The sequence below is a fragment of the Mastigoproctus giganteus genome, chromosome 1, assembly GCF_048544385.1.
Source record: "Mastigoproctus giganteus isolate SK-2022 chromosome 1, ASM4854438v1, whole genome shotgun sequence".
NCBI lineage: Eukaryota > Metazoa > Arthropoda > Arachnida > Uropygi > Thelyphonidae > Mastigoproctus > Mastigoproctus giganteus.
In genome coordinates, this window is record NC_143575.1 from 47184127 (window position 1) to 47204593 (window position 20467).

Sequence of the window (20467 nt, forward strand, 5' to 3'; positions counted from 1 at the left end):
TTATTCCAAAGGTGTTTTTCCTTCTGCTCGGAAATTTGCTCATATCCAGCCAGTTCATAAAAGGGTGACAAATCCCTCCCATCCAATTATCGTCCCATTGCAATTACTTCTACTCTTTCTAAAGTAATGGAGAAATCAATTAACTGCCAACTCTTAAACTACCTAGAAACCTTCCGTCTGATCAACGATCGCCAGTATAGATTCCGTCAGTGTCGATCCACTGGTGATGTTCTGGCTTATGTTACCCATTTATGGACTAATTCAATAGAAAGTTTCGGTGAAACAAAAGTAGTTGCTCTTGACATCTCAAAGGCTTTTAATCGTGTTTGGCATAAAGGTCTTCTAAACAATCTTCCATCTTATGGTTTGCCAACTGTTTTTAGTAATTGGTTATCCAGGTTTCTCTCTGATCGCTCACTGAGGGTGATGGTAGATGGCTCTGTCTTCTGTACAGTGGGAGAAAAATTCTAAGTGGGAAGCATTCAAAGAACTAATCGTGAAGGCTACTAGGCTTTTCATACCAATTATGAAATATTGGGTTTAGGCTTAAATGGATGTCAGATGAACTAATGAGACTCGTGGCAGAGAAGAAAAATGCATGGGATGCATATAAATTATCAGACGACACAGAATTCTATAGCAAATATAAGCTAGTCTGTAATCAAGTCACAAAGGAGATTAGATAAGCAAAGGCAAATTGCAAGAAATCTTTGGCAAAGGATGTAAAAAAACACCAAGGACTTCTTTACTTATATAACGGCGCCTCCGTAGCCAGGTGGGAAGGAGCAGCAGTGCGTAGCACACGCTTTTTGATTAGACCGGGGTTCGAGCCTATCACCACCAAATACGGAGGATGCGGAAAGGTCAGGGAATGGCTACCGCATATTCCCAGAGCAATATGGCCTTAGTTGCTAATGCTCCTAAAAAAAAAAAAAAAAAGCAAAAAAAATTACTTATATAAACTCTAGAAGGAAGGGGATGAATCAGATTGGTCCACCTGATATTGACGGTTCGACTGCTGATGATCCTGCTTAGATAGCTGACAAACTGAATGAGTATTTTGCATCTACATTCACACATGAGGGTAGCAGAGTGCTTAATGATTTTTTAATAACCGAGAGCAAAGTGGAATGGAAATTGTTGAAGCTAAACATAAGAAAGGCACCTGGAGTGGGATCTATCCAGTTATATTAAAGGAGGCGGCAAAGGAAGTAAACAAACCCTTAGCCATAATTAAGAGAGCATCCTTGGACTGAAAGTCCCCACAGACTGGAGATGTGCAAATGTATCCCCAATTCACAAAGGGGGATCTAAGGGTGGCATGAGTAATTACAGACCAGTTAGTTTAACTTCTGTTCTGGATAAAATAATGGTTAAAGATGCATTACAGGATCATCTAGACAAGACTGCAGCAATAATTCAGACAAACCATGGGTATGTTAAGGGAAAGTCTTGTCATACAAATTTGATTGGATACTGTGGTGTGGTTACAAAGGAACTGGATGCAAAAAACAATTTTGATATCATATACTTGGATTTCAGTAAAACTTCTGACACTGTTGCTCACAGAAGATTACTGTACACATTTGAGCAGTATAGTATTAAGGGTAAATTGATACAATAGATAAAAGGTTGGTTGAGTGGGAGAAGACAATGAGTGATAATCAATGTACGCTACTCTTCGTGGACTAATGTTATTAGTGGAGTCCCACAGGGTTCGGTGTTGGGCCCAGTGTTGTTTTGTATATTTATCAGTGATATTGATGAAGGTATATCAGGCTTAATGTTGAAGTTTGCAGATAATACAAAGGTTGGCAAGTTTGTAATGACAGTAATGGCAGCATAGTGCTGCAACAGGATCTAGAAAATTTGAACAGATGAAATTTAACATTGACAAATGCAAAGTACTGCATATGCATAGAAGTAACCCCCAGAGAAACTTACCAACTGTGTGGTACTATGCTTAGGGTGGTAGACAATGAAAAAACCTGGGAGTGATTGTGCAGTCAGATAGGAAATTTTCTAAGCAATGCAGGTAGGCTGCCAGAGCAGGTCATGGGGTATTGTCAATGGAATTTTGCTAGCAGGGAAAAGGAGGTGATTATCCCTTTGTATAAGGGAATGGTTAGACAATTGAGGAAAGACAGTTGTAGAATAGATGTGCGGAAGTTTGCCTTTAACCAACGGGTGGTTAATTGCTGGAACACGCCTCCATCTGTCATTGTGGAAGTTGACAGCTTAAATAAATTCAAGGAGGCACTGGTCACACTTCTAGAGGGAATGGATGTGTGAAATTGTTTTTTTTTTTTTTTTTTTAGCTGATTCTACATAAGCTCATATGCTTGCTTTCTTGCATCAAATGCCTCTATTATTACTACTGCTACTACTTCTTTCATTGATTCTTCTGGCTTTCATTTCATTTATTTATCTCTTTCTTTTTGCACTGCACTCTCTGCGCAATTGAACCTACTGTTATCCTTCGGTTGAAGTTCCCAGCTGCAACTGTTTGGCAGGCCAGGAGAGAATGCAGTGGATGTGTTTTTGTTAGTATTAGGATATTTTTTTTTTTTTTTTTTTAGTATATAGAAACTAATGTAAGTTGTTTTTAATGTTTTCATTCAGCTGTTATGTTGGCTCCTTCATTTCCATTTATCATAACACTCATTCACTCTCTCTCTCTCTCTCTCTCTCTCTTGCTCTTATACTGGGTTACTCTATTTCACTAAAACTAACATTCATTCCCTTTTACCATAATGCCTCTATACACTACCATTCAGTGCCCAGCCCTTTCACTCAGCCTTTCATACTCTTTCATTCTACATTGCATTCCTTTGCTACTAGCTTACTAATATTTTTCAGCTCAGCTGTTTCCCGGCCGCCTGCACTTCTCCCTGCCTTGCATGGTTACTGATGTGGTGTGGTTCCCAGCGTTCCACACATGGCAAGGTTTTCCTGGTGGTTGGTACCCTGGTCAATCTGGTTTAGTCTTATCAGGTTACTGTCAGGGTATTGAGTTTTTTTAAAGTCATCATTTAGGCGTGGTGGAAGATATCAGCATTTTTGGCTATTGATTACTGTTCACCTGCTGGGGGAGGGAGGCTGAATTTCCCTTCTTTGGACAGATCTATGCATTTAGAATCATTTCTAAATGCATAGATCTAAATGCATAATTGTGAAGGTTGTGAATGCTTTATAATTTTCTTCTTTCATTATGAATAGATGTTCATCTTCCCTGGGTTCTGGGGATGTCATAAATTATACATTCATATAGAATGTGTGCCCAGGCTTCACTCTCGCCACAGGTACAGTTTGGGTCATCATCAGCCCTAAGGAGGTTAATTTCACCTTTAGGGAGCCCAGGGGGCCCTTTTTTAAGTCTGTAATATAAGCCTTTTTTGGCTACTTCCAAGTAAAGTGGGAGAGCACTAGCCAGTGCTAGTGTGCTCACAGTGCAACTTGCTATGGTGGTAGCGAGAAGTATTGTTCTCTGAATTGTCTAATTTGACTATGGCCGTGAGGGTAAACCACGTGCTGGTTCCATAGATGATGATAGGCAAGAACACTACTCGGTATATGATTGCTGGGGTCCTTCTTTTGAGCCCCAGTCAGCCTGAATGATCCTGGAAATCGTGCCTGCGTAGTTTCTCACTTCTTTTGCCAAGTATGCCAAATTAGGATAAAAAGTTAATTTTGAGTCAGAAATTGACCACTAGGTATTTTAATTCTGAAACCATTTTTATGATTTTTTTTCTATTAATATTAATTTGAAGGGGGGGGGTGTCCTTAGGTTTCCATTCAAAAGTATGGATTTAGTTTTTTCAGTTGCTATTCTGAGCATGTGCATTTGCACCCACTCCTGCTGATTGCTCTACAACCACTCTTGTGTTTCCTTTTACAAGCAGAATCAAATCATCTGAAAAAGGCTAGGCTTTCCATTGGAACCAGATCCAAGGCCAGAAATTCATCTAGAACAATGTCCTGCAGAGAAGAGCAGCAAGATTGGTGAGGAGAACAAACGAGTGTTCCTACCAGGAAAGGCTTCAGTTCTTCAAATTGCAATGGCTGGAACTAGGCACCTACAAGGAGATCTGATTGCGGTATTTAAGGCCTTGAATGGCTTAAGTAAGTTCAATGCTGGTGGTTGCAGGTCAGATATACAGAAGTTTGCTTTAACCAGTGGGTGGCTGATTGCTGGAACAAGCTTCTATCTTGTTGTGGAAGTGGATAGTTTGAATAAATTCAAGGAAGAACTAGACAAACTATTGGAAAGGGATGAATAGGTGAAATGGGATTTATTTTTTGGCTGCTGCTGTATAAGCTTGTTTTCTTGCATCATTTGCCACTGTTAATACTAATGCTAATTCATGGTGTATTCAATTAGTAAGAAAAGGAGAGGGGGGCATGCTGCATGAAGTAATGAAATTTATAGATATGACATACATTTGGTAAGAAAAATGTACCCAACTCCTTGACATAATGTGGCCTCGACAATGGCCCCCCTCCCCTTGCCTGCACACTACTCAGACTCCCTCCAGTCACTATCTGCCTCTACTCTGCAAGATAGTGACACTATCTGGCAAAGTAGAAGCAGTAAGATTATACAAGCTGATCTCAAATCCTCCTAGCAAGTTACCAATAATTTCGGCCCAGTAGACTATCTAGTGGCCAGCCTGTGAACACCATTTTCGAGCCTTGAAATGTAAGGAAGATTGAATCTTGCCACAATGTCCATCATAACCTCAAAAAACATCAATCATACTGCATGATGAAAGAGATGGGAGAGGATTTGCCAGATCATTGCTATGGAGCCTAAACATGGGTTCCACCACTTTAAGCGACCAATAAGCAAATTGGTGGTATTACACCAGTTTGAGAGTCATCTATCACCTAGTGCTGCCTGGTAACACAGTGAGGTGGCATTCCTACATGTGATGTGGGCACCACACCTTGACCCCCTTATGTTGGTTTGCACCTGGGTGGTCATCTACAGTGTGCTAGGTGCCATATTTCAAGACTTGCACTTGAGGGGTTATACCCAGGGTTGCTAACAGTCCCACCATCATGAAGGTGCACGCAGAGGATTTGGCTGTCACAGACTGACCGGACTTTGGTAAAATTAGGTCCACTTGACTTGAGTGTCACTTGAATATCAGTTCCATCAAGGCAGACTCCCATGTCTGCCTTGAGGCTGTTGCAGACATTCTGAGAGAATGTCTGCAACAGCCTCAAGGACCATATCCTCAAGAATTGCATTTTGGCATTGGTCCCTTTTTGCCAAATATACGAAAACCATGGTGACTGATTTTATCCATCTTCCCGCAACTTTTTTGCGGGAAGATGGAGTTTTATGATAACTGAGCAGGGATTAGAACAAAGTGGTTATAATTAAAAGCAGTGGTGGCTTGCAGTTTAAAAAGGGGATTCAAATTTGTGTTTTGATTTTTATAGCTTTCTATGTTCAAAAATCTTTACATATAATTATTATTATAGATAATGCTTTTAAATTTAAAACCAAACTGTATTCTTAAATATGTTATAATTGCACACTTGATTCATCAATGAGAAGGCATAAAAAATGTGACGTGTAACAAAGCAACAGCAGACAAATGAATATCCGCTGCTGGAGCCAGAGAGCTCCTAGCATTGTGATAATCCTGAAAGAGACCATGATCTTTCCCTTCTCAAGAGACAAGTACGAACCTGTGTTTCTGATATTATATTCTCTGACAACTCAGCCTGTGAGCAAGTTCTCTTTCTCTATAAAAATTTGACAGGATTACCTAAATTGGTCAAGCAAATCAGGAGATTTATGGTTAGGGATTTCTCCCTCAAGCCATTCTTACGTGTCACTAAAGCTTTCTTCCTTAAGTAGAATTTCAATCCACATATACTGATGAACTTCTCTAAGTGTGTGAACACCGAATAGCCTATATTAAACACCTCCAATGAAGAAGTATTCCAGGAGTAATAAAAGAAAGTAATAAAATTAGATAGTAATAAAAGAAAAAAAGAATAATTGTACGGAAGAGCAGTATCCTGGTCTCAATACATAACATAATTTAAACTGTATTACACCAACTTGTCATCCTCAGTTAAAGCATACTACTTGATTTCTGTGTTTGTCCATACTTTCCAATCCCATAAAGTATTGCAAATGCTAGAAATTCAGTCACTCTCAGATACCATGCCAAGGTGATGTAACATGTTGAAATTTCTGCAGCAGCATGTTTGAGAGGCAATGAGAGAGAGAGAGAGAGAGAGAGAGAGAGAGAGAATAATACTCTTAATCTGGTTATCAGCAGTGATTATTCGTGCATTAAGAATTTGAAGATAAAGGAACCACTGAGTGGCAGTAATCACAGGGTACTGTTGTAGGATTTACTTAAAGATATTACTACCATCAGGATTGAAGAGAAGGATTTTTGCTTCCGTGAACGTGGCTACAGTGGTCTCGGACAGTTTTTAAATTTTACACAGTGGGACCAACTGATGATGTTGCCAACGGCAAATTCTAAATGTGGAAACATTCAAGGCATTAATCGTGGCAGCTACTAGGCTTTTCATGCCAATTAAGAAATACTGTTCAAGATTTAGGCCTAAATGGAGGTCAGATGAACTAATGAGACTTGTGGCAGAGAAAAAAAAAATGCATGGGATGCTTATAAATTATCAGGAGAAACAGAAGCCTATGGCAGATATAAGGTAGTCTATAATTAAATCACAAAGAAGGTGGTAGTAGTAGTAGTGGCATGTGATGCAAGAAAGCAAGTGTATCAGCTTATGCAGCATCAGCCAAAAAAAAAAAAAAAATCACACCATTCCCTCCAAATGCCTGTCCAGTTCCTCCTTAAATTTATTCAACCTATCAACCTCCACAATGACAGATGGAAGTTTGTTCCAGCAATTAACCACCCGCTGGCTAAAGGCAAATTTCCGCGCATCTATTCTACATCTGTCTTTTCTTAATTTGAATTTATACCCCCTTAAGTTCGTAATCTGAACAAGTGGAAGGATCCCATCAGAATTCAGTGTGCTCAACCCATTCAAGGTTAGGCAAGCAAAGGCAGATTATGAGAAATCTTTGGCAATGGATGCTAAGTAAAACAGCAAAGACTTCTTTACTTATATAAACTCTAGAAGGAAGGGGATAAATCAGATTGGGCCATTTGATATTGATGGTTTAACTGTTGATGATCCTGCTTATATAGCTGACAAACCGAATGAGTATTTTGCATCTACATTCACACATGAGGAGTTCTACAGGGAAGTGAAGGACAGAAACTTATTAACAGGGAGTTTAATGATTTTGTAATAACTGAGAGCAAAGCAGAGAAGAAATTGTTGAATTTAAACATAAGAAAGGCACCTCGGGTGAATGAGATCTACCCAGTTATATTAAAAGCGACGGCAAAGGAAGTATGCAAACCCTTAGCCATAATTATGAGCACATCCTTGGACTCAGAGGAAGTCTCCCTCCGAACTGCAAATGTGCAAATGTATCCCCAGTTCACAAAGGGGGATCAAAGGGTGACATGAGTAATTACAGACATGTTAATTTAATTTCTGTTCTGGGAAAAATAATGATTTGATTTGATTTAATTTAGTTTTATTGGCACATCAGCAACTAAGGCTATAATGCGCCAAAACCTTGTCATAAAAATGGTTAAAATCTTTCAGTGACCTAACGAATTAGGTCACTAGGGAAAAATAATGAAGTTGCTGGGTAAAGAAGCATTGCAGGGTCATCTAGACAAAGTTGCGGGAAGAATGAAAGAACACTTTATATGGACTTCACTTGTAAATACATCTAGATAGCATCCTCTTGACAAGGATGCTAATAATTTAGACACAGAATTGGTTTGTTAAGGGAAAGTCTTGTCTGACCATTTTTATTGGATACTATGATGTGTGTTACAAAGGAACTGAGTGCAAAAAATTATTTTGATATCATATGCTTGGATTTCAGGAAAGCTTTTGATGCTGTTGCACACGGAAGACTACTGTACAAATTGGAGCAGTATGGTATTAAGGGCGGTTGCTGCAATGGATAAAAGGGTGGTTGGTTGAGTGGGAGAAGACAGAGTGGTAATCAATGGATGCTGCTGTTTGTGGACTAAGTTGTTAGTGGAGTCCTCCCTGGGATTCCATGTTGGACCACTTATGGTGTTAGAAAATGAAAAAAGACCTGGGGGTAATTGTGCAGTCAGATATCAAGTTTTCTGAGCAGTGCAGACAAGGCTGCCAGAGCAAGTCATGGGGTGTTGTTAATGATATACAGAAATTTTGCTTGTAGGGAAAAGGAGGTGATTATCGCTTTGGTGGAGGCCTCATTTTAGGAGGGCGCCTCTGTATCCAGGTGGGCAGGAGCAGCAGTGTGTAGCACATGCTTCTTGATTAGACCAGGGTTCGAGGCTGTGACCACCAAATACAGAGGATGCGGAAAGGTCAGGGAATGACCACCGCATATCCCCGGAGCAATATGGCCTTAGTTGCTAATGCTCCTAAAAACCAAATAACAACAACATCAAATTATGTCTATACTGTTAGAGACCTTAAACTTGTAGTTCAAATTCCAGTTCTGTTCTGCATATTAGGGAACTTTACAGCCACCATCTGTTATGGTGATCCTCTCAACTACAAGAAAAATTAATAATAAAATTCACTAATATTAAAACTCAAATTCCCTATAAAATAGGTGATTTTGAGTTTTAATGCTAGTGAATTCTGTTTACATTCTGTGCTTCCATTTTAAAAAACCTACTGTACCTTAACATTACCAATAATTTCCCTCCAAAAAAAAAAAAAAAAAAATGCATAATTTTATAATTAATAATTAGCTTAGTTGTTCTTTATGTGTTAATTAAAAAGTAGTAAAACTAAATGTTTGCTTTTAAAACCTATTTTTTATTAAAACTTTTTTTTTTTTCTTTCCTAAATTAAAATTGAGTGACAAATGAGTAAGAATGCCAGGTTTTTACCTGGCATTCTTACTCATTTGTCACTCTGCCTCACAAAAAATGATCAGTAAAATTGTGTTTAAATTTAATGCTGAATTTTGTGTAATACTAGAAAAATTAAAATGAAATTTAAATTATTTTTCTTCTTTCTTTTTAATTGTTCTTACACATCTGTCAAAAATGGCACATATTTTAGGACATATTATATAAAATATGTATGTGAAGGTAAAATATGCAGGAATTACAAATGTACTCAATTTACTTTATGCTGTGTTGAGACTGGAACAGTAGTGTATTCGGATTGGAACGCACCAGAATGACTTTCCGGTACTTTTTTCTAAATGTCTTAATAGAAAATCATTAAATTTATACACCTAATATTACGAAACAATAGCATAATTAAAGGGGAGGGAGAAATATCTATTTTACCCATTGCTACTAAAAATATATATTAATAGTAATCTTTGAAATTCATAGATTTCTTTAAAAATTTATTTAAAAACAAAAATAAATTTCGCAATGAAACTTGAACGTTCCTTACTAAAGTACAATGTGTTAAATAACAAGATCCAGCGAATGAGATATACTGTGATGTGTGCGAATGCTGCATTTTGATTCGGCATGAGCTGAATGCTAGAACTGGTTGTTCTATGAACCGTGTGTCTGAAGTCTGATTCAGTTATTGTATAGTCAATGTGGCATTATCATATAGCCTACTGGAGAACGAGCATTTTGGTACTATTTTTTTCACAACGAGCGTTCCGGTACTATTTTTTTTTTTTTAGCAATACACCTCTGGACGGGAAATAAATTTTACAAGCACTTACTGAAGCTCACAAAAGTTAGCTGAGATGGGTCTTATATTCCCTGCAGGTAGTATCATTAAAGGTGGTTGTATTTGTAAAATAAGATAAAAATATACAATGAAAGAATTATTTAATAAAAGAAGACAAAAATTAGGATCTAAATTAAATAGAATAAAGAATTTAGTATGCCAGGGTCTTGTGTCACCAGGAACTTCAATGTACTGGCATCTGAGAAACCAAGGGGCATAGCATTTAAGTGACCTCTAAATTTTCCATATGGTTGAGTTGAACAGCTGTGACACTATGCAGTGAAAATCACAATAATATTTATTTATCTAGTTGAGACTGAAGAATGAAAGAACACTTTATATGAACTTTGCTTGTAAATACATCTAGATAGCATCATCTTGACAAGAAAAGTTAATCAGAATGTTAGAATAAATATGTTATGTCTGGAAAATTGAAAATAATTCTTCAAAAATGTAATAAAGATAAATAAATATTTTATTTTTCAATTTATTTATTTTTATTACATTTTTGTAAAGAATTATGTTCTATTCTAATTCTCTAGATACATTTATTCCAGTGTTCTGTTTAATTTGTTTCATTGAAATGATTCTGTCTGGAGGTATTTATTGGTGAAGTTCTCTGTCTTGTTTTGGTGCTTCTGTCTCAAATAGGTAAGCACTTCATTTATTTGTGCTTTTCATGGCATAGAGCCATAGCCTTTCAACTTGGCCCTGTGGTAGCTTTAAAAGTTATTCAAATGCTTTATCTCTCTCTCTCTCTCTCTCTCTCTCTCTCTCTCTCTCTCTCTCTCTCTCTCTCTCAAGTACAGGTGTCTTATTGTTCCTGATGAGATGAAGCAGCACTGGCAGTCGAAATTGTTCTTTATTCTATTTCATTTTGATTCTGATTTGTTATTTTTATTATATTTCATTTCACAAATTCAACTAGCTGTAGAGAAGAGAAGCCTATCTCAGCAAGGTTTGATACTTATACTTTTAAAACTTCTCTCAAATGCTTAAATGCTTCTAAAATTTATTTAAAATCCTAATGTAGTGTGGTGTAATATAATCAATGAAATACATATTTCATTTTATAATGGAGTGTTGTATAAAATAAAATTGACTTTAACCTCTTTTACTGTTTAAGGAACCCTGCTTTTATTTTAGTTTTAGAATTAAAAGTATTTGTGAATGAAACTGAGACAGCCTTTTAATATACTCCTTTGAACTTTAAATACATTCATTATGAATAAATGTTTTACAGCATTGCATGTGTTTATTGGTGCAGTGACTATGTTTTAAATGAATGTTCATGAGTGGGCTGTCTTATAAAATTTTTTTTATTATAGAATTATATCAGAAATGAAACATTTTAACTTTCTATTTATGTTTCTGTTAACTTTTATAGGCTAGAAAAGATACACGGGATAAAGAAGCACATTCTCTTCTTCGAACAAAAAGAGAAGCTCCTCTGGAAGAATTACGTATGGATGGAAAAATTCCGAAAGTGGTTACTTTGGTAATCCTTTTCAGTTGTTCAGCATTTTTTTTTTTTTTTTTTTTGAGATTAAATTACTTTTAGAAATAATAGCTTTTCTAGTGTAAGCAAATGAAATTGGGATTTATTTGTTTACTAGAAAGATTAGAAAAGCATTCTTTCTCAAAGTAATCTCTATTCTCTTCTGTTTAGGCACCTATCCTCCAAATTTTTTATACTCTGATTACCGGATAACTTCATATCATCGTCTATACTTGATTTCCTTTCTAGATAACTTTTCTATTTTCCAAGACAAGGACGTTCCACTGAACTTGAAGGGTTACTATAGTGTGCACTGTGTAGAAACTCACATTTTCCTTTAACAAAATAACACTTCAGTGAAATGTCAAGGTCCTTGTTTTTGACAGCATGTTACTGATTATATTGGAGAATGTGGAAATATCAAAATATTGTGACTATTTCGCCTTTACATGTGAAATGGCACAACAGGAGATCATGAGAATTAACAAATTGAGCATAAACAGTTTTTTCCAGTTCTTCTAAAACCGTGGTACTCAACCGGTGTTATGCATACCCCTGGAGGTTTTTATTATGATGCCCTAGAATTTATCATGTTTTGAGAAAACTAAATGAAAATCAAACTGTCCAGCTTATCATAGTGGGAAGTGGAGTCGTGATTTCTTTATAGATCATTTCACAGTTCATGTATATTTTTGTCTAGTTTAGCCCTTAGCAGTTTTTGCTATTCTAAGTAACTTGTAGTTGATGAAAGGATGGCATGTGCTGTTGTTTACAAAAATTTACTTTGCGTCTAATGTACCACACTTGACAAATGGTAGCCGTATATCCCTCCTTTATTTCTGTTTGTAATTAGTGTTCTACTGAAATAAGCTTTTATTGCAATTCCAGCTGAGGGGAGAAACCTGGATGTTTACAATACTTATTGACTGATAAGTTCTGTTGTTTACAAAAATTTTTAGACAGCTGAATACTGAATATATCAAAGTGAATATACAGCCAATTTTTAGTTATTTTCCCCTCTTAGAAATATGGATATACAGTAGATAAGAGTCCCAAAAACAGTGTCGTGAGTGTTTCTGGGACTCTCCACCACATCGTTTTGCTGGAACGACGTGGTGGCTTTTCTGCAAAACTATTTTTAGTTACTTGTTATTTGGTTTTTAGGAGCATTAGCAACTAAGGCCATATTGCTCCGGGATATGCGGTGGTCATTCCCTGACCTTTCCGCATCCTCTGTATTTGGTGGTGACGGGCTCGAACCCCGGTCTAATCAAGAAGCGTGTGCTACGCACTGCTGCTCCTTCCCACCTGGCTACGGAGGCGCCACTACTACTATTTTTAGTGGAAATTTAGCTGTAAGAGGACAAAGAGAAAGTTTGATTCTTTGGAGAGAACAGAAAATCCTGAGAAAAGATGTGAAGACATGTCAAGAACACCTCAACATGACAGACCAAGTGGCGATTGTAATCACGACCATTCACTAAGTCTGTCTATGAGCAAATCAGTTCCAGATAAGAACCCAAAAAAAAAAAATTATCAAAATGAAAATTTGAAATATGGCTTCTATTATTGTGATGATGAGCAGAATCAAATCCCTCTGTGTTTAATACATGAGCATAAACTCAGCAATAACTGTATGAAACTCTTTGTTGACGAGACATTTTGAAAGAAATTATTGAGACTTGAACAAATAAGTCCATTGCTTATTTCAAAGAGAAAAAGAAGTATTACTTAAAAAAGACTTTGTTGGTGAAATCTATATTTGTGAGTCATAAAAAAGAATTATTAGAAGCCTCGCTGAAAGTGAGCTATAGCATTGCTTGTCAAGGAGAGGCCCAAATTATTGATTAAATTTTGATAATGCCATGCATTGTTGACCTGTGCAAGACAGTATTCAGACCCAACGAATCAGCAAAATTAAAACAGGTGCTGCTCTCTAATGACACACTGTAAAAAGAATTTTACTTGGCTCAGTTGATATCGATGAACTCATTTTTTCAGACTTAAGCTGTCGCCTTATGCCTAATTTTACATTCAAACTTGATGAGAACACTGGTCTGTAGCCTAGTTGTGCTGTTAGCATTTGTTCAATACCTTAATCACAGTCTTTAATAATGCTTAAATTTCTTTTAGTTTAAAATTTTAAGAGCAGCAATTATTTTTTGGTTCCACCATAATACTATACACACATGCAAAAAACTGAAAAATTCCCCTTTCTTAGTGTTCTGTGCCTGCAATAATCTTGGGGGGATACTTGAGGACCTTGCCAAACTTTGCGGGGGGGGGGGGGAGTTAAGTACCTCAGCCAAAAAGGTTGAGAACCACTGTTCTTAAATACTTTTTTTTTTTTTTTTTTTTTTTTTTGCTTATAATGATGAGAAGCATGTCTGAATCACTTCTCCTCTGGTTAGGTTAGTAGTATACACATGATGTGACCAAAAAATGCATTTCCTTCAATTTCATAATGTATTGGGTACGAGAGACTATTCCTTTCACATTTAATTCTAATAGTGATTATTATATTTGGGTATTTATTTTTTGCAGCTCTTCTTATTATATTTGGGTATTTATTTTTTGCAGCTCTTCCTATACTGCAATCTCTCATGGATGTTTATGCAGTTCTGTGGCCACTTTGTTAATTACATCTGTAGATCTATCCTTATAAAGTAGCTGCCCACAACGGTATTGTCATCTCTGATGAGTTGATAAAAATGCACAAAGTGCTGTTGTCTCAAAAAATTTATCCAGCTAAATACGGGTAGTTCTTGACTTTACGAGTTAATTCGTTCCTAGCGCACGCTCGTAAAGCGTGAATTTATTTCCCATAGACATATGGGAAATAAATAAGGTTAAAAATAGGGGTTATGTTCTCAACAATGAAATTAGTTAGCTAATTAGTTTGTTTAAACAATGATTGATTTAGCGAAAGAAATGAAAACGTAGCCTGTAAAATCAAGCAAATTATAATAATAGAGAAATTATTTACGACTTACAAATGTTAAAGAATGTTTATTCGTCATCATCATCGACTAAATGCACACTCGTTGATCACTCATTATTGGCTCGGCACTCGTTGGTTTGTTGCACAAGAAATCGTCTTCTTCATAAATGTTTCAAGAGGCGTTTGTTTTCAAGATAATCTTCTCTTTTAATTATAAATTTCACGATTGCATGCATAGGCATTTTTTTTAACGGCACACATAAATTGCAACTAACACAATTTGCGTGGAGTAACAAGTTTACGAAGCTCAAAAAAAAAGGAATGAAGAGGAGATTCTGAAATTTTATATATGTTTTTTTTATATGATTGAAGATTGCAGTGAAGGGGGAAACATTTCACCATAATAAAGTAAAAAACCATGCAATTCCAGCTATCGGTATTTTCACAAATGCAGTAAGATCGAGTTTACTACCCATTTATAATTGCTTGCAGTAACAGAAGAGCCCAATAAACCGGAAAGTGCAAATTGATTTTATTGTTTGTTTGTGACCTTCAGAAATGTGCTTTAGAAAAATATCACAAAGGTGTTTAAAATTGATTCTTATAACGGAATATATGATAACGATGAAAGTGTAGTGCATTCTTATGATTTGAATTGGTAACTAATACAATTTACAAACCACGCTCACAACTTTTTATATGGCCTTAAGGTCATGCTCGTGACCTTAAAAATGACATTTTATAGAGATAAATAGCTTAGTTATACAGAGAAAATTTCAACTTCCAAGTTCTTGAAACAAATTACCAAAAAACAATGTGTTATTGGGTTCGTTACGATATTTTAACGATACGATGGTGTTTCTGGAACTGATTAATATCATTAAGATGTACACTGTTTGTATAGTTATGCACATGGTTTGGAATGTGGTATTTATGAATGTTTAACATTCATTTTTTGCAATTAATGTTCATATTTTCGATTTTGTCGATACTTGATACGTGGGGGAAAAAACTCATAAACCCGGGAACTCGTAAAGCAAGAACTGCCTGTATATCAAGACTTGCTAAATCAGAGACACCAAGTAACCAGGTTATGAATTGCTGCCTGTTGACCTAAAACACCGAAACCAATTGCTATTCTTTGTATGGCTGTTTTGAACCCTATTAGGTTCTCACCAGTAAAGTGAAACAGAAAGACAAATAGGCACATAGGTTTTCAACCTATGTGCCTCAACAACATTCCAAGGGTGCCATGTAATTTGGGTTTAAGTTATTTAAACTTATCATTTATTTATTTTTTTTTTTTTTAATTTATATATTTATTTCATTATAAAAAGGTGTACAGTATCCATTGTACTGTATCTTTCCAATTTTGTGATGATCTATCATTGTTGTTATTTAGTACCTCTACACAAAGGTTTTGCAGCGGTTTAATGTTATATGAAAGGAATTTACATTTTGAAATACAGGAACGAATATTTTAAATGTAAGGAATCAGTGTCACCTTATGAATAAATTCATTGACTGAAGATATAAAAATTAATTGTGCGAATCTAATGAATAATATATACATAAAATATAGTATATATTATCAATGAATTAAAACTGTAGAAATAGTGGGAAGATAAAAAAACTGGATATGTCAAATGCCCCAAAGTGTACAAAGCAGCAGCAAACGATGCAAATGTATATATATTTATATATATACATTTAGTGTACAACATCACCAAAAGGTGATATTGTTGTACACTTTGACAACAATAATACGTCTAATGATATTAAGAGTAGGAGACCGGTGGAATTACTTAACAAGTACAGGTCACTGTTGAAAAAAAGCTGGGATTAGGGATGAATTTGAAAGTGTCTGCAATTCTGCCCAGACACAATAGGAGGTACTATATGATGAAAGCCTTGTCGATCAATTCAGCTCTGGAAAGATTGTGCAAGGCTCAAGGGGCAGAATTTTTTTCAGCGTGGTCTGTACTTGTTAACAAGAGAGTCTGCTTCTACAGGGATGGGATACACTTAAATAGAAAGGGTGCAAGAATATTTGCTGAAGCTATCGTGGTAGTGTTAGGTGGGTCGGAAAACTGCTAGCTTGGGGAGACACAAGGACTAATAGATTAACAGTAGCCACTGGCAGAGGTGAAAGTTATACTTGCACTGCTTTTATTGGAATGAGCAGCAGCCTGGAAAACAAGATGCAGGGTATTTCAGAGACTGCTGGGAGTCACTCGGTACAAGTATACACATGGATTGTGTTAAGGTAGTTAAGAATATGAACAGGTGCATGTATACTTGTGTATACACCAATGCTAGGAGTTTGGTAAATAAATTTGATGAATTTGAGGTATTGCTCAAAACATCAGAGGCAGATGTTGGGATATCAGATGTGGTGTCACACAGATATAAGGAATGCAGAACTGGAATTTGGGGAGTGCAATGTGTACAGGAAGGATAGACAGGATAGGAATGGAGGAGGGGTTATTCTGTTAGTTAAGAAACACATAAAATCCAAGGAAGTGAAGCCAGTCGACATTGCTGGACAGTGCAGTGTCGAGTCAGTTTGGTGTGGCATAAGCATTGGAAGATCAGAATTGAGAGTAGGAGTGTGTTATAGGCCTAATGATTCTGATAAGTATAATAAGAAACTGTACAAGAAATAGAGTGGGCCAGTAAATCAGAGAGTCTTATAATGAGGATTTTAATTTCCCAAATATTGACTGGAATTTGTGTGTTGGTCACTCACACACTAGTAAGGCTTTTGTGGATTTATCTGATGATTGTTTTCTACATCAGTATATTGGGGAGGCAACTAGAGGGAGTAATACTCTTGATCTGATTATCAGTAGTGATTCTTCATGCATTAAGAATCTACAGATAAAGGAACCACTAAGTGGCAGTGATCACAGTGTGCTGAAGTGGGATTTACACAAAGAGGTAACTACCATCAGGAGTAAAGGGAAGGGTTATTGCTTTCGTAAAGGTGACTATGGTGGTCTGAGACACTATTTAAATTCTATACGGTGGGACCAACTGATGATGTTACCAACAGCAAATTCAAAATGGGAAGTATTCAAAGAATTTATCTTGGAAGCTACTAGGCTTTACATACCAACTAAGAAATATTGTTCAAGGTTTAGGCCTAAATGGATGTCAGATGAACTAATGAGACATATGGCAGAGAAGAAAAATGCATGGGATACATATAAATTAATGGGTGATATGGAAGCTTATGATAGATATAAGCTGGTCTGTAACTAAATCACAAAGGAGATTAGGCAGGCAAAGGCAGATTATGAGAAATCTTTGGCAAAGGATGCAAAAAAAAATAGCAAAGAATTCTTTACCTATGTAAACTCTAGAAGGAAAGGGATGAATCAGATTGGTCCACTGGATATTGATGGTTTAACTGTTGATGATCCTGCTCAGGTAGCTAACAAACTAAATGAGCATTTTCTATCTACATTCACACATGAGCAGTTATTCAGGGAGGGAAATGCCAGAGGTGAATTAAACTCTGTCAGTGAGCTAGATGATTTTGTAATAACTGAGAGGAAAGTGAAGGAGATATTGTTGAAGATAAACATAAAAAAGGCACCTGGGGTGGATGGGATCTATCGAGTTATATTAAAGGAGGCAGCAAAGGAAGTAAGCAAACCCTTAGCCATAATTATGAGAGATTTTCTAGACTCAGGGGAGGTGCCCATGGACTGGAGATATGCAAATGTGACCCCAATTCACAAAGGATGATCAAAGGACGACACAAGTAATTATAGACCTGTTAGTTTAACTTCTGTTCCAGGAAAATTAATGGAGGCACTGGTTAAAGAAGCACCGCAGGATCATCTAGACAAGACTTCAGTTATAACTCAGACACAACATGGTTTTGTTAAGGGAAAGTCTTGCCTGACCATTGATTCGATACTATGATGTGGTCACAAAGGAACTGGATGCAGGGAATAACTTTGATATCATATATTTGGATCTTAGAAAGGCTTTTGATATTGTTGCACATGTAAGATTACTGAACAAATTGGAGCAGTGAGGCATTGGGGTAAATTGCTGCTATGGATAAAGGGATGGTTCAGTGGGAGAAGACAGTGTTGGTAATCAGTGTACACTGCTTATCGTGGACTAATGTTATAAGGGGAATCCCTCAGGGTTCGGTGTTGGGTCCATTGTTGTTTTCTGTATTTATAAATGATATTGATGATGGTATATCAAGCTTAATGTCCAAGTTTGCAGACGATATGAAGGTTGCCATGGTTGTTAAGGACACTAATGACAGTACGCTGCTGCAACAGGATCTAGAAAAGTTGAGGAGATTGGCTGAGAGGTGGCAAATGAAGTTTAACATTGACAAATGTAACATATGGGAAGCAGTAACCCCAGAGTAACGTATCAACTCTGTGGTACTACACAGTGTTAGAGAACGAAAAGGACCTAGGTTTAATTGTGCAGGCAGATATGCAAGTTTTCTGACTAGTGCAGACGGTCTGCAAGAATAGCTCGTGGTGTATTGTCAATGATATACAAGGATTTTTCTAGCAGGAATAAGGAGGTGATTATCTCCTTGTATAAGGCAATGGTCAGGCCACACCTTGAGTACTGTATACAGGTCTGGAGGCCTCATTTTAAGATGGATATAGAGCTGTTTGAACAACTACAGAGAAGGGCAACAAGATTAGTGAATGGAACAGAGGGTTGCTCTTACAAAGGAAGGCTTAAGTTTTGCAAATTGCAGTGTCTGGAGACTAGGCACCTGCGAGGTGATCTGATTGAGGTATATAACGCCTTGAATGGTTTGAGCATGCTCTATACTGATGGGATTATTCCTCTTGCTCAGAATAAGCACCTAAGAGGGCATAAATTCAAGGAAAGACAGATGTAGGATAGATGTGTGAAAGTTTGCCTTTAGCCAGCGGGTAGTTGGTTGGTGCAAGAGACTTCCATCCTGTGATGTGGAAGTTGATAGCCTAAATAAATTTAAGACTGAGCTGGACAGGTATTTGGATCGAATGGAGGGGTGAAATGGGAGCGTTTTTTTTTTTTTTGGCTGATGCTGCATAAGCTTGTTTTTTTGCATCATATGCCTAAGGGCACAAAAGGCGATATAGTTGTACACGTTGGCACTAATAATATAAAGAGTAGGAGACCGGCAGAATTACTTAACAAGTACAGGTTACTGTTGAACAAAAGCCGAGAATTAGGGTTGAATTTGAAAGTGTCTGCAATTCTGCCCAGACACGATAGGAGGGAGTATATGATGAGAGCCTTGTCGATCAATTCGGCCCTGGAAAGATTGTGCAAGGCTCAAGGGGTAGAATTTTTTTCAGCCTGGACTGTACTTTTTAACAGGAGAGATTGCTTCTACAGGGATGGGATACACTTAAATAGAAAGGGTGCAAGAATATTTGCTGATGCTATCGAGGCAGTGTTAGGTGGGTCGGAAAACTGCTAGCTTGGGGGGAGACAAAGACCAATAGATTGACAGTAGCCACTGGCAGAGGTGAAAGAGATTCTTGCACTGCTTCTATTAGAATGAGCAGAAGCCTGAAAAACAAGATGCATGGTATTTCAGAGCCTGCTGCGAGCCATTGCGGTACAAGTAAACACATGGGTTGTGTTAGGGGAGCTAAGAATAGAAACAGGTGCAGGTATACTTGCGTGTACACCAATGCTAGGAGTTTAGTAAATAAATTTGATGAATTTGAGGTATTGCTCAAAACATCAAAGGCAGATATTGTTGGGATATCAGAGATGTGGTGTCACACAGATATAAGGGATGCAGAACTGCAATTTGGGGAGTACAACGTCCACAGAAAGGATAGACAGGATAGGAAGGGGGAGGGGTTATGCTATTAGTTAAGAAACACATAAAAACCAAGGAAGTGAAGCCAGTCGACATCGCCGGACAGTGCAGTGTTGAGTCAGTTTGGTGTGACATCAGCATTGGGAGATCAAAATTGAGAGTAGGAGTGTGCTATAGGCCTAATGACTCTGATGAGTATAATAAGGAACTGTACAGGGAAATAGAGTGGGCCAGTAAATCAGAGAGTCTTATAATGGGAGATTTTAATTTCCCAGATATTGACTGGAATTTGGGGGCTGGTTACTCACACACTAGCAGGGCTTTTGTGGATTTATTGGATGATTGTTTTCTACATCAGCATGTTCGGGAGGCAACTAGAGGGAGTAATACTCTTGATTTGATTATCAGCAGTGATTCTTCA

General features: G+C 37.0%; 1 protein-coding gene across 1 annotated transcript in view; it reads left to right on the forward strand.

Annotated features, from left to right (window-relative positions):
* LOC150090765 (integrin alpha-PS1-like) overlaps positions 1-20467 on the forward strand; it is a 373692-nt gene that overhangs the window by 304039 nt on the left and 49186 nt on the right. The window contains exon 22 of the mRNA XM_090379991.1: positions 11180-11290. Coding sequence (XP_090236117.1) covers positions 11180-11290 — 111 coding nt within the window. The remainder of the gene's footprint in view (positions 1-11179; positions 11291-20467) is intronic.